Here is a 14,222-nt window from a genome sequence, read left to right as displayed (position 1 = left end):
CCTCTGTATGGGCATAGCCTTCTCCTGAGGATTCTGGGAATTGCTCATTACCTCCCTGGAGGCAGGAGACACAGTTTCTCTGCTCACTCCCTGAGAGACACTCTATTGACAAGACACGTGGCACTACACTGATAGACCCCATGCCCTTGGAACCAGAGGAGCCACGCAGAGACCCCTGCCAGTGCTGAAATGCTTATAACGCCACTGGATCCACAAGGCTTTGCACCCACTTGCCTGTGATCTTCCTGCATTCAGCGTCATTGCATGTGTTTCATGAGTCTGAAGAGGACTTTATAGATTGGTATTGGACATATGAGCTAATATCAGACTTATGGACTTGATCTGGATTGGATTCAGATATTTTCTCAATATCCAACTGCTCTTGTATATAAAGCTATTTCCCATACACATATGAGTATTTGTGAATTTGTTTCTCTAGTCTACCCAGACTAACACAGGAGGGAAAAGGAGGGAGGGGGAAAGAGAGGAGCTGATAGCAAGGGCTCAAGTAGAAAGAAAATGTTTTGGAAATGTTGATGGCAACATATGTACAAGTTTGCTTAATACAATTGAATGATGGGTTGTCATAAGATTTGTAAGAGCCCCCCAAAAAATGGTTAATAAAAAATTATGTGCTAATTCCAGTTTGCAGAAGGCAGTGGTGTGACTACAACAAGGGAATCCTGCATGATTTAAAAATCAGGAAACGTGTGCATTGGGGTTGTATCTTCTCACCATACTTGTTCAATCTGTGTGTGGAACAAATAACCCAAGAAGCTGGATTCTCTGAAGAAGAATGTGGCATCAGGATGGGAGAAAGGCTTACTAGCAACCTGCAGTATGTAGATGATACAACCTTGCTTGCTGAGTGTGAGAAAGACTTGAAGCATTTGCTGATGAAGGTCAAGGATTTTAGCCTGCAGGTAAGGATTATGACTCAATATAAAAAAGACTAAAATCTTCACAACTGGACCAGTAGGTAATAATGATAAATGGATAAAAGGTTGAAATTGTCAAGAATTTTGTCTTGCTTAGATCCTCAATCAATACTCATGGAAGCAATAGGCAAGAGATCAAAAGATGAGTTGCTTTGGGAAAATCTGCTGCATAAGACCTCTACAGGTTATGGAAAAGCAAGGACTAAGGTGTGCCTGACCCAAGCCATATTTTCCATTGCCCCATATGCATGTGAAAGTTGGACATTGAATAATGAAGACCAAAGACGAATTGATACATTTGAATTGTGCTGGAGAAGAATATTGAAAGTGCTATGGGCTGCTAAAAGGACAAATAGATCTGTCTTGGAAGAACTACTGTGAGAGTGCTCCTTAGAGTCAAGGGTGGCAAGACTTCATCTTACATCCGTTGTCTATATTGTCAGGAGAGACCAATCTCTAGAGAAGACCAGCATGCTTGGTAAAGCGGAGGAGCAACAAGGAAGATTTTCAACAAGAGGGATTGACACAGTGGCTGCAACAAAGGGCTGGCATAGAAACAATTGTGAGAATGGCTCAGGACCCTGCATACTTCCTTCTATTGTGTATAGGATTGGAATTGACTTAACAACACCATGAGTTACAGTCTCAGAAACCAACATGACAGTTCTACCCTATCCTATAGGGTCACTATGAATCAGAAGTGACTCAGATTGAGTGAGTGAGTGGGCAACGTATTCAACCATTCAACCTCTTTGGGCCACACTTCCTTGCTATCTGTAAAAATGGGAGGTATAGGAAAAACGAAAAATGCATGTCCTTTCATTTATTTGACCTCCTCTTTCCCCAGTCATTTCCTCCATCACTACCACTTCTCCCACTGGCACTTAGGAGATGCCTAGTAGATGTTAGCTTCCTTCTTTTTTTCATTCCAGAATCATGAATAAGCACCTATGGAATAATTATCTGATTTACATGCAAGGAGAGTATTTGTGCTCTACTTTTACACATGAGAAAATGAAGGCATCAGATCCCTGGGAGGTTCAGTAACTCACCTAAGGTATCTTGGCAGGCAGAGGCAGGGTTTGACTTGGGTCTGTAAAGCTACAGACTGCTTTTCCCATTCCACCATATTATGCACTTGACCCAGAACCTACGCTCCCATAACTTATGGTCTACTGTGTTTCTGTGTGAGACTGCCATGGGATTGAGAGTAGGTAGGACCCAGGAACATGGAGCCACCATGTTGCTGAGGGAGATCTGTGCAGTGCAGTAGAAATGCGATTTCCTTTTTTGTCTATCTTGGCGTCATCAGCACTAATTCCAGCCTTGAACCCTGTTTGCATCAGTCACCACTGAACAACCCTCTATGGATGGACATTCCTTTATTAATCCTCTTACACTGCTCCCTGACTCCGAAAATCCCTCTACCCTCTGGAACTTGAAGTCATTAGCCCATTCCCTATCTTCAAGTTCTCCAGTGTTCTCTTTGCATTTGTCCTTTAGACTGAGGACGCCTTTCTCCTCTATATCTCTTGTACCTATGGACCTGAGGTGTGTTGAGTCCTCCTTGTACTTCTCAGATGCTTCTTGTCCATTCTCTTTCCCTCCTCCAATGTCAGTGGACTGTATCACTACAGTACAGACAGATACTACTGTGGTTGTTACCTCCCGAGCACCAAGCCACCATCCCGTCATCAAAGATTGAACTCCTAGCTTGCAGACATTGACTCCAACACCTGATTTCATTCTTAGTGATTTCAATCCCATGTGGATGACTCTTAGAATAGTCTAACCCAGGATTTAGAATATGACTACTTCTTTCCATTTTCACAATTATACCTGTACATCGCCACCTAGTTGACCTGCTGCTGTCTCTGACCATCTAGTCTATACACAGCTGAGTGACCAGAATTGCCCTTTGAAGTTATAAATTAGATTCTGTCACTACTTTTGCTGAAGCCGTCCTATGATCCCTTTTCTCTTAGAAGAACAGCCAGGGTCATTTGCATCAGCTATCAGGCCTGTGGGGTCTGCTTGCTGCCTTTCCTTTCCCCCACTCGCTTTACCTCAGCTACACGGACTTTCTCAGCCTTCCGCAAACAGGCTTAGCAAAGTCTTGTCCAGAGGTTTTGTGCTTACTGTGCTCTTTAACTGAAGCACTGTGCCCTTTAACCCCAAACATACAAGGCTAAGTAAAAAAGTATTGCTACTAGAGCTACAGTTCATACATGTCCGGGTTTATTCCAAATGATATACATTTAAACCTGTGTGGTTGGTTGGGTTCTCTGGAGAAATAAAACCAGTGACATGTGTATGTATGTAGAAAGAGATTTATATCAAGAAGTGGCTTAAATGAAAGATGGTCCGGAACCACCGTGTATTTACTATTCTAATGCTTTACTCTTGCTTTACTCTGACATGTATTAATCTGATAGGAAAGGTTCTACTCTAGTGAAGGAATGTTACTGGAAATTTCCACCAACACAAACCTCAATGGTCAATGTAAACAGAGCTCAATCATTTAAGAGTTCTGTCTGTACAAATCAGCGACTCGTGGATTTTGGTTTGGAGCTGGTCTATACTTGCATAACTTCTTTTGCTCATCAGAATGTTAAATTCTATGCCATTGGATAAATTAATGATACTATCAACAGAATGTTGTACTCCAAGGGGATGATTGACAGTGTTTTTTTGTCATAGAATGATGATTGACAGTGTTTTTTTGTCATAGAATGATAAGGAGACCTGTCAAGTAAACCGGAGGCATACACAATCCAGACAAGTGAATGGATGTTGGGCTCCCATTTAATTCTAGCTCTAATCCAAGAACAATTCGTTCTTATGACATGGCCCTGCTTCATGCTCACCCTTATGAAGAGATCACTGAAGATATGGATGCTATAGCAAAGTGTGGTGAAGAAAGCTGATGGTGCCTGGCTGTCAAAAACAGTAGTTTCTGGGATCTTAAAGACTTGCATTCAAACAAGCAGTGAGGTGTTAACTAAGTCTACAGGGAAGAAGTACACCACCCGGTGTGATCCAAGGATGATAAATAATAAAATCCAAATCCAAAGGAGGGAAAAGTATCAGAACTTAAATGGAGAACACCCAATTGGCAGAAGGCTATGGATGACAGTGGGAGCTCAGAACCCATCTGCAGGGACCCTAAATGGTTAAGCCTCTGTTACGCTCCCTCTCGCCACAGTTGAGGGATATGGGTAGCCTTGCTATCAAGCAGAGACTATTGTAAATTGGCTGATGGAACTGAGTTATAATGTGATGCCTGGTTATTAGATCTTCTGACCCATTTTGGATTTTTCTAGTTTTTAATATTTCCTGTTTTTTGTTTGTTTCCCTTGGCAGGTGCTTTTCTGGTTTATTTTCATATTGCCCTTGTTTTTGTCTTTTCTTTTAAAATATATTAGCTATTTTCTTTTGTTGTTTGAAAGTTTGGGGGGTTATAGTTCCCATTATATGAAAGGAAACGAGGAACAAATAATGAATACAGGATTTGGGAAGATGCTCTAGAATTGACTGTGGTGATGTATATACAATTCTTTAAAAATACAACTGAACTATGGAAGTGTTGATGTGTGATATTGGTGGGGGGCAGGGGAGAAAAGGCTTACACAGTAGTGGAAATAAGTCAGTCCAGTCGGTTCAAATCTGTAGGTAAGATGTAAGCTGAAAGTTTCTCTCCCTCGTGTAGCTGTGGAAGCTGATGAACAGGAAGTAGGATGATGAAGCAGGGGGGCCACAGGCTGGTGGATGCTGAGGTAAATGAATAGAAGTTTGGCCTAGTGAATCCGAGGTTGGGAGGAGATGAACACTAGGTGGATGGCTATAGACAAGTTCTCTCAGTAATACCCTTGCCTTTGTATCATAGGGTACCGTAAAAAGTGTGGGGTGGATATATTTTTGTTCCATGGAAAAATTATTTTTAAGTCAGGGCTAATATAAAAATTTTCAACAAAACTCAAGTGACCCTCTTCCCAAATCATTGAGGTTTTGCAACAAGTTTGTGGAAATGCTGCCTCACATAAAGCAATGGTTTTTAGATAGATCAAACGCAAACATTTTCAGGAAGGTTGAAAAGATCTAAAGATGAGCCGAGAGGGAAAACCGTCAGCCCAGAATTCCCTAGCTGAAGGAGGCTGTGGATGAAGTCCGGAAAGTGGTTAGAAGACAACTCTAAAGGGACTGCTGATGCCACAGATACTGGCTGTAGTTTCAGCAGTGTCCGTTTTAAGCGAGCAACTCAGCCTCCACGAGCATTTGGCTCCAGAGGGCCCAGATGTGATTCATGAAGATCAGCTACCAGGGCTGATCATTCCATCTGGCTTTTAAGCAAGATCGAAGCTAGTGAGATGATTTTATGGATTAACCAATGGATTAATTAACCAATAGGATTCAAATGATAAGGTTTAATCAAACAGTGGTTTCAGAGGGATCTGCTGGACCAATTATACTCAAGGTAGAGAGATAAGTTCATCTAAGTATGAGGGGCTACCCAAAAAAAACCTGGAAAAAGCTATGCTGGGTGGAGCTTTTGTAGTCCGAATTTATCTTGCTACGTGAGCTTCGAGCAACTTGCTCTGAGTTAGTGTACCCACTGGTGTTGCCTGAGAAGCTTCGCTGTGGTCTTAGTAAATTTTTTTGTGAAAGCGCTTTTGCTCGAACCTCATTTTTTCTGAGGCCAGTTTAAGAGAACAGTGCGCTGCTGTGAAATTTTGTTTCCTGCTCAGGGAAAAATGCCGCAGAAATTGTTGTGATGTTGAACACAGCTTACAGGACAGCACCATGGGAAAGACTCAAGTGTACAAGTGGTTTTCTCATTTCAAAAAAAGGTGAAATGTTGATTGATGACAGACATTGTTCTGGACGTGTGTCAACTTCCGGAACGGATGAAAATGTCAACAAAATACATGCACTTTTGCTCGAAGGCTGATAAAGAGATTGAAGAGACAGGGGAGTTACCTGGACGATCTTGGAGCTGAGTTCAGTGCATTTTAATGAATGAGAACGGTCACTGGGAAATTTGTGCTTAGGGTTCTGACTGACCAGCAAAAGAGCGCCGAGTGGCAGCATGCCGTGCTCTGAAAGAACAGCTCTGAAGTGACCCAGACTTTTTTCCAAGGTCATTGCTGGTGAGGCGACATGGTGCTATTCTTAGGAAGCAAACATCATTTAAGCCAGTAGACAATGCCATTCTCACCTTGCTCAAAAAAAGCTTGTAAAGTGAAATCAAAGATCAAGACGATGCTCATTGTTTCTTTGATGTGAGGAAAATCGTGCATTTGGAGTGCCTTCCACCAGGTCAGATTGTTCAGCAAGCTTTCTATTTAGAGGTTCTGAAAAGACGGTGTTTAATAGTGTGCTACAGACAAGGCATTGCCCCCTCCCCTCCAGCTTTCTGGAGCATGTCCTTGTCCTGCGCCCCACCCCGTCTCTCACTCCTTCCCACCCTTCCCTGAAGTGCTGGCCAGCCGAGCTGGCTTCCCCCCAGTCTCTCATGAATATAGAGTGGCCCCGGTTATATTTTCTGAGATCCATGCGGAAACCAAGGCTCCTGGTGGCCAGCTGAGCCCAGGATGGGGACAGGCGCTGCTAGGACTCAGGCTGTGGAACCATTGGAACTCAGCCCTTCAGCAAAACATGGGAACTCAGTGTGGACGAATTGCAGTGCACACCTTATTTAGGAGGCAATAACGGGTGGTTTGGAAATTTTGGTTTCACCTCGAAGCCTCCACAGTGAATTAAGGCGCTCGGTTTGTTTGGTCATGTTGAAAGAACACCATGACTACAAAGGAATGTATACTTTGTTTTTGTGCAGATGCATTATCAAGACCCTCCTAAGTGGCAACAAAGACTGCCCTACTTGTTGGGAAAAGCTAGTTTCCAAAGTATTGCTAAGGTCAGACCCAAACTTTCATGCCCTGATCAGCAAAAATGTACCCAGGTTGTGATGAATGTAAAGCGCGTCAAGAGCGAGTATTTGCCAGGATCAACAAGCACAATAGCCAGCAAGCGCTCAGGCACAGCCCCGAGGAAGGATGAAGATGCAGGCCTTGAACCAGCTGCAGTGAGGCAAAAAGCAACAGATTGAAAATGGTCATGGAGCAGAAGGTAATGGCGATAGTTCACACGGTCAGAATGCATCTACACATAGCAATCAGGAAGCAGGACCTGGTAACAAAAGGACCCAAACACCTACCTGATGATTCTAGGCTTGTCCTTGATAATAACCATGCAACAGTGGCAATTGATCTGAGTCATGGACGGGGCTAGTGAAATGGAGTTAGTGTTCAGGCCTCCTCCCACACTCACAGGAAGGGATGACAGTGCACAGACAAGGCGCATGAAGACTTCAGGTAACGCCATGGTTGATCATTTATCCAAGTATCTAGCAGCAAAGCTAGCCTTAGAAGAACTTCGAAGCAAAGGAGAATGAAACCAGATGAATCTCAAAACAGCCAGTGAGAAGCAGTACACCATTTATGTAGCAACAGCCCGCGGCCAGTTCACTGGATTCAATGGCTCGTTTTCTTTGGAATTGGACAGGGAATTGACTCATGGAACTTTATTATGCTCTCACAAATGAGCACAAAAGAGCTTTTACTAAACAACAATTCTGAAAATGAACCTTTTCATAGTCTAGTTCTTTAATACTAAAGATGTACCACCATTAAATTTATGGACAGAATCTTGGATACCACCCCCCACCCACCCCCGAGCCACACTTGGTTTATACTCTAAGAATCTTTCCCCCCTAGTTTAAGATTTCCTTTTTGGAAGGGATTGCAATTATACAGTACTTTTTCTTTCTTTTAAAAAATCTTGTGTTTTTTTCCCCCCAAAGTGTGGTTTCATTCTGGAGGACTCTTTAGACTTGGGAATTTTCCACAGTTCTGTATTCGGAAGTGAAAATTCACTTTGGCCATCCTTTTCCCTCTGAATCAAAGTTTTTTATGCCTACAGAATGTATTCTGATGTAATACATATTCTGACTTATTTCCCTCCCCAGAGTCTTGTATATTTATAGTTTTCTATATAAACTATAGGGTCTTCATGAAGACCAAGACTCAAACATTCTGTGCTTAAAAACAATTCTCATAGGATTATCATTTTCATGGTATTTTCTTCCATAATATCTGATTTTAAGAAGAGGTGCTTTATGAATTTAGTGTCCATTGTCATGCAATGTTATTTTTACCCCCTGTAGTAATTTTTGAATTTCTGATCCTGGGGAAGAGCTTCAAATACTTAACATCTTAGGTTCTATGAGAATTCGATTCATATACAGATTTCAGTGAAGAAAAGATAATTGATAGTCTTCAAATGTATACTTAAAGAGATCTTTCCCCCCAGGACTAGTTCTAGTGTCACTTCAATTTCTTTTTGATGTGTGTGATATATGTTTGCCTCTTGAAATACCAGAAATGTGGGGATATTTTGCACTTTGCCCTGGTGAAAAGTACAAGATGTGTTCAAAGCTTCCCCTTCTCATTTCTCATTGGCAGCCACATACCTTTAAAGACTAACCATGGCACATAGAACAGTCGGAGGAAGGGGGTTGGCTTCACTTTGAAAAATGTGTTTAACATATTAGGTTACTGTAACAGTTTATAAATTTGGTGCTCTGCTAATTAAACACTCTAGAGAAAGAGATTAACCAGGACTTCAAACCAGTTCATTACTTTTGACCCTGTGTGGGGAATTGTATTGCCAGCCAATCTGTGGTTGATATGCAAATTCTCATCAGTGGGTAGAAAGCCCTGAGGTTAAAAGAGCTGGAACCCTAGCTTGGTGTGTAGTGAAAAGCAATTTTGTAGGAAAATGCCCCTCGTAACGTCATTCTACTCCTGTTAACTTAGTTTTACTTTGGGGGACAGTGTTACTGTTTGGGAGCCAGAAGGCTTTATGCTGACAGGTCAGAAATAAGATTTGACTTGTGTCTTATTTTTCATCTTTGTTCTGGCTCTGTGTATGTTTCCAGGTTTACATTATCACAGTATTTACAAAGACATGTTTGTATTGAGAAATGACACCTCCTAGGGGTTTTGATAGGAGGGAGTACTCACTTGGTACCATTGTAACTCAAGCCTGTTTAGTTGTAACTATTTATCTGTCAATTTTGACACTTTGGGGCCAGCTTGATATTTTAAATCATCAGCCCAATATGAAAACTTAAAAGGCTTAATTCATTTTTGTTACTATTTTACTTTTACTATTTTATCTTTACCTTTACAGTTCTTTTTTGTAATCTGTGCCATGAAATTTCAAAATCACCAAACCTTTTTTGGTGTAATGTTAAGTTGTATAGATTATTAATACATGTCCATTGAACATAATCCTGGTTTTGTGATAAAACTGCTTAACTTTTAATTGGCAACATGGGTAGTGGTTACACTAAAATAACTAAATTCCCATTGTGGTTATTAATTGGAGTTTTGTCTTAAGCAAAGATAGATTTGTGAACACAAGCTTTGTATGTGTGCTTATCTTTCAGTATGGAAGGATGAGAACTTTGCATCATTAGTGAATTTATTGTGTGATATAATCCTTTGCAGAATATGATTATAGGTTATTTGATAGAGAAAAAACCAAAACTGTGCAACAAAAACGGCCTGATATGGGAAAGATGTGGGACTGGCTTGGTTCCCATGACAACGCACCTGATCATGCAGCCATCTCAGTGCGCCAGTTTTTTGGCAAACCCAAAACCAAAAAAACAGCATGCCTCTCTTGCCCCACACACCTTACTCACCTGACCTCACTCTGTGCTACTTCTTTTTGTTTCCACAAATGTGGAGGGACATGAAAGGACTACAATCTGAGGACTTAGAAGAAATGAAGGGAAAACAAACAAATGAGGGAGGTGCTGTCAGCAATACAAACGGATGAGTTTGAAAAATGTTTCCAAGAATGAAATCACAGATTTGACAAATATATTAAGTGTCGTGGAGAGTACTTTGAAGGTGATAAGGTTGTTTTGTAAAAAAAATTTAAATACATCGCTTGGGTGGGGGGGATTCAGCTTTTGGGGGGTGGGAACCCCCTCGTACAGCTACTGTTTTGTGGATTCCAAGCTTTAATCATGGGTGCTTATTATAAAGAAGTTTCAAGACAATTGAACGCTTCATCAATTAGTAAAAGGGCAGGAAAGTTCATTGAGTGAGCATTTTTTTTCATCACGTTAATGCACTGCTCATTCAAGAGTAGCAAAGGCTGTCTGATGAGAATTTCATTGGTACACCTTACCTCATATACCCCTCAACCCCAATCATGCCCTTTCAGACTGCATTTTGTTCCCCGAATTAAAAAACAAGCAAACAAACCATTGAAAAGGGACATGATTTTATTTTCTTGAGGGTGCCCAAACCGCTGTGTTGATGGTATGATGCAAATTGAAGCATGCAAGATTCTTTGAGGTAGGGTTGAAGAGATGGAAACACCATCTTCAGATGTGTATGGACCTAGAAGGAGGGTATGTGGGAAACAATCACAAATAGCATCGCATTTTTTGGTGTGTTTTTGTTTATTAGTGGTTTCTTTGACTTTCTGGTCATTCTTTTTGACTTAGCCTCAGAAAGCGGGCTCATGTTCTGGATTCTGTCAGGCCTTTGCTCAACTGTTACCTTCTTGCCAAGGCTTTCTTTTAGATTTAACTTTCCCCCACTCACTTCCCTCCATTTCTTTCCCACTGCAGTGTAAATTCCATGAGAGCAGGAATTTGAGTCTTTTTTATGGATTATAGTCCTTGTACCTACAAGGATCCCAGGTTGGGCTCAAAACCACCAGCTGCTCTGTAGGAGAAAGACTTAAAGAAACTAAAGGGGCAGGCACGTCTACCCTGCCTAATAGGCTTGTTAAAAGTCCGCATCAACCCGATGACAGTGAGTTTTGTTTTATTTAAAACTCCTGGTGCCGAGAAGAGCGCCTCGTGTGGAGTAGTGCTTCATAAATAGTGAATGAATGCTGACGCGTGGTAGACATAATGAACATTCTTTGCGGAAGGCTTTTGTCCTGGGGCCAGCCCTGTATGTCCAGTAGAAGATGTTAGCTGTGGGGAGGATTTCTTGATTCATTTTTGTCCCTTCATTTTGGGCAGGTGGTAGCAATGGAAAAATGCATTGTGTCACCCTCAAATCTCACCTCCTTCTGCATGGTCTCTCTCACCCTCCAGTTCACTGAAAGATCTTCCTTTATTAGAGGACTCGATGCCCTCATGGTCTCCACCCATACCATGGACTGGGTGTTTACTGCTCTGCACAGTCCTTTCTATATATGTGTCTTTGTTGGTGTGTATATGCAGTGTCTCCCTGTAAAAATCATTGGCTTCACCGAGGCATGGAAGGGACCTCGCATATCTTTCAGGCCGTCACTGACACCTCACACAGAACTCCATGTGGACCAAGTCCAGTACATGTTTGGTTGAATTAACAATTTAATAACCTTATCATGGGGGCAAGTGTTAACACCCTGAGGTACCATTTGGAGAATTGGGGGGCTGGGGGATTCTAAGTGACTTCTTTCTGTTTTTTTCTCCTTTTTTTTTTTTTAAACAGGAGACAGTCAGGAAGACAGTCCATGCGAAATACTGCAGCAGGTTTGTCCATGCTCCCTGGAAGGATGGGAGCTTGGTCCATGTCCATGTTACCAAGGAGAAGTGCCAGTGGTACAATGAGAGAATTCATACGTTCCTGGCTCAGATTGAAAGGAGGTTGGTGTCTTTTCAGAATAGTATGACAGTTCCAATTTCCTTTGGATTTGAAATCTGTTAACCTTTCGGTAACAGCTTGATCAAGAGAAATGACCAGTAAACATGGTTAGGTCGAATTTGTCATGTGATGACTTGCTGATAGCCATCACTTGTTTTATGTTAAGCGGCCTTGATGCCAGTTTCTTTAATATAGCAAATGGTGGCTATGCTTATCACAGTGGTTGTGCATTACTGCAGGAGGCTAAGAAGTGTTTCCACTCACACCTTGCCATTCTTGTGGGCTACAGGTAAGACAGACTATATTACACCTGTTCTCTGTACTCTTCAATACTATATTACAAGGCAATCGCTACACCGATGTAAAAGATTTTAACAGAATTAAATAGTACCTGTTTTTAGAAACTCTGCTAAAAATAACTTCATGAGCTCTCTGTACTGCTGGATCTTAAAATCTAGCAATGCTCAGGGGTCTGGTGTATTAATACTGTAACCTCAGGGCAGCTCAATGAGGATCATCTACTTTAACACCTGTCAACGCAACCCTACGCCTCCTCTGATGCCAAATTTAGACCAGAAAGAACACATTTATTTAGGGCACATGGGGTCAGAGAGAGCTGGGTTCTTACCCCAGCGTTTCCACTTGCCAGGTGGCCCTGGGAAAGTTAGGTAATGTCTTTGTGAACCAGTTTCCTCGTTTCTAAAGTGGACAGTCTCACTGCTGCCTGTGTTCCATAGATTCGATACTGTATCAGATTGGTTGAGAACAGGACTTAGCCTGTCGTAGACACTGGAAAATGAAAGCCTCCTCCTTCCTGATAGGCCTGAGGTTTTTCTTTGTGGGGAGGTTTGTGAACTATGCATCAGGTGTCTTTACATACATATAGAATTGATATTGGCAATTAATACTTTATTTTCTAATCACTCTGGCTGACAGTTATTCATTTTATTGTTCTCTGCAAAGAAGCAGCATTGTTTTATAATATGTTTTCTCTCCATGGCGTTGGTTTCTGCTGCATCCCTGTGATCTCCTTTGTTCTTCTTGTTTTGGGTTTCTCTTGCTGAAAACGGATGCAGAGATCATTGATTTGGAGTTCCCCAACTCAACACAAGCAGCTAATTTTATAAATTTCCCTCTGGTTACTGCTGTAGCTGCCTCGCACAAATGTAGATAAGTTGTGTTTCGTTTATATTCACTGCAAGATAGGCTCTAATTTCTCTTGTGCTTTCCCTCTGAGCAAAGGATTATGTGGAAATGTGTTGTTTACTTTCAAGATGTTGGTGGCTTTTCCCTATAGCGTTTTGTTATTAATTTCTATTTTAATTTCCCTGTGGACATAGAAATACGTTATATGGTTTCAATTCTCATAAACTTGAGACCTGTTTTATGTCCCAGGATGTGAATAAAAACATTCTGCTTTGGTTGGGTAGAGTATATTATATATCTCAATGACCTCAAGTTGTTGGATAGTGGTGTTCACGTCTTCTGTATTGTTACTTATGTTCTGTGTGATTACTCTATAAATTATTGAGAGCTAAGTATTAAAGTCTCCAGCTAGAGTTGTAGATTTGTCCATTACTCATGTTGGCTCCATCAACTTATTCTGCACACATTTTGAAGCTTGGTTCATAGAGCTCAAACATAGAACAAGCGTGAGGTGCTGCGGCACAGGGCAGTATTGTGTTCTGTTGTACAAAGGGTTGCTGCAAGTCAGAACTGACACAATGGCACATACAACAACAAACAACTGTATTTATTGGAAGATATAGACTTAGAATAGTTATAGTCTGTCAAGGAACTCATTTCTGTATCATTAGAGAGTATCCCTTTTTAATCCCTGGTAGTGTTGTCCCCAGTAGGGCTATGGGTCAGTGAGGGATGTTGTGTCTCATAGGGGCCAACCATATGGTCCTCTCTGTGCATTGGCTCCTCTGAGTAGGGATATCATCCTCAAGGCTTGGTGGGCCAGGATGTGCTCCACTCTCTCTTCCTCCTCCTTCATTTTCTCCTGTGCGCTCTGATCAGACATGTCCCTCTCCCTAAACTGTAGCTTCAGTGCTGTCCTCTGAAGTAAATTCTTCTGGAGGGAGGGAGGTGCTATCCACATAGTTGGGATTGGGGCTGGCTCCTCAGACCTCTCTACTGGTTCCCTGCTTTATGGTGGTATGTTGCATTCACATCTTGAAGCACTGGGTTGAAGTCTGGTCCCTCTTTCCCTATGGAAATATAAACCATACCTCCCCATTGAGTGGATTAGTGCCCTGTTCCCCTGTTTCTTTTCCCCCCTTCTTTTTAGGTTACCATATGTATCCCTGGATTTGGTCCAGCCCCTGCCATACTACTTGGACCTCAGCCCAGGAATGTTTGTATACTGTAGCTTTTGCCCTATGCCCCCTTTGAATTCTTTTTTTAAGCTTATCCTCAGTGGACTCACGTTGTACTTGTCCTTTTGTGCTTGGCTTACTTCGCTTAGCATGATTTCTTCCAGTTCTTCCCATGCAGCGATGTGCTTCATATGTTCATCACTGCTTTTTAGCGATGCGTAGTACTCCATTGTATGTAT

General features: G+C 41.8%; 1 protein-coding gene and 1 pseudogene across 1 annotated transcript in view; both read left to right on the top strand.

Annotated features, from left to right (window-relative positions):
• VWA3B (von Willebrand factor A domain containing 3B) overlaps positions 1-14,222 on the top strand; it is a 273,714-nt gene that overhangs the window by 102,345 nt on the left and 157,147 nt on the right. The window contains exon 7 of the mRNA XM_045283830.1: positions 11,507-11,661. Coding sequence (XP_045139765.1) covers positions 11,507-11,661 — 155 coding nt within the window. The remainder of the gene's footprint in view (positions 1-11,506; positions 11,662-14,222) is intronic.
• On the top strand, positions 897-7,539 carry LOC105978781 (annotated as a pseudogene).

This window comes from Echinops telfairi, unplaced genomic scaffold, assembly GCF_000313985.2.
Source record: "Echinops telfairi isolate 266 unplaced genomic scaffold, ASM31398v2 ScPeMD7_7467;HRSCAF=8505_1, whole genome shotgun sequence".
NCBI classification, from domain to species: Eukaryota; Metazoa; Chordata; class Mammalia; order Afrosoricida; family Tenrecidae; genus Echinops; species Echinops telfairi.
This window is presented reverse-complemented; position numbering and strand designations above follow the sequence as displayed.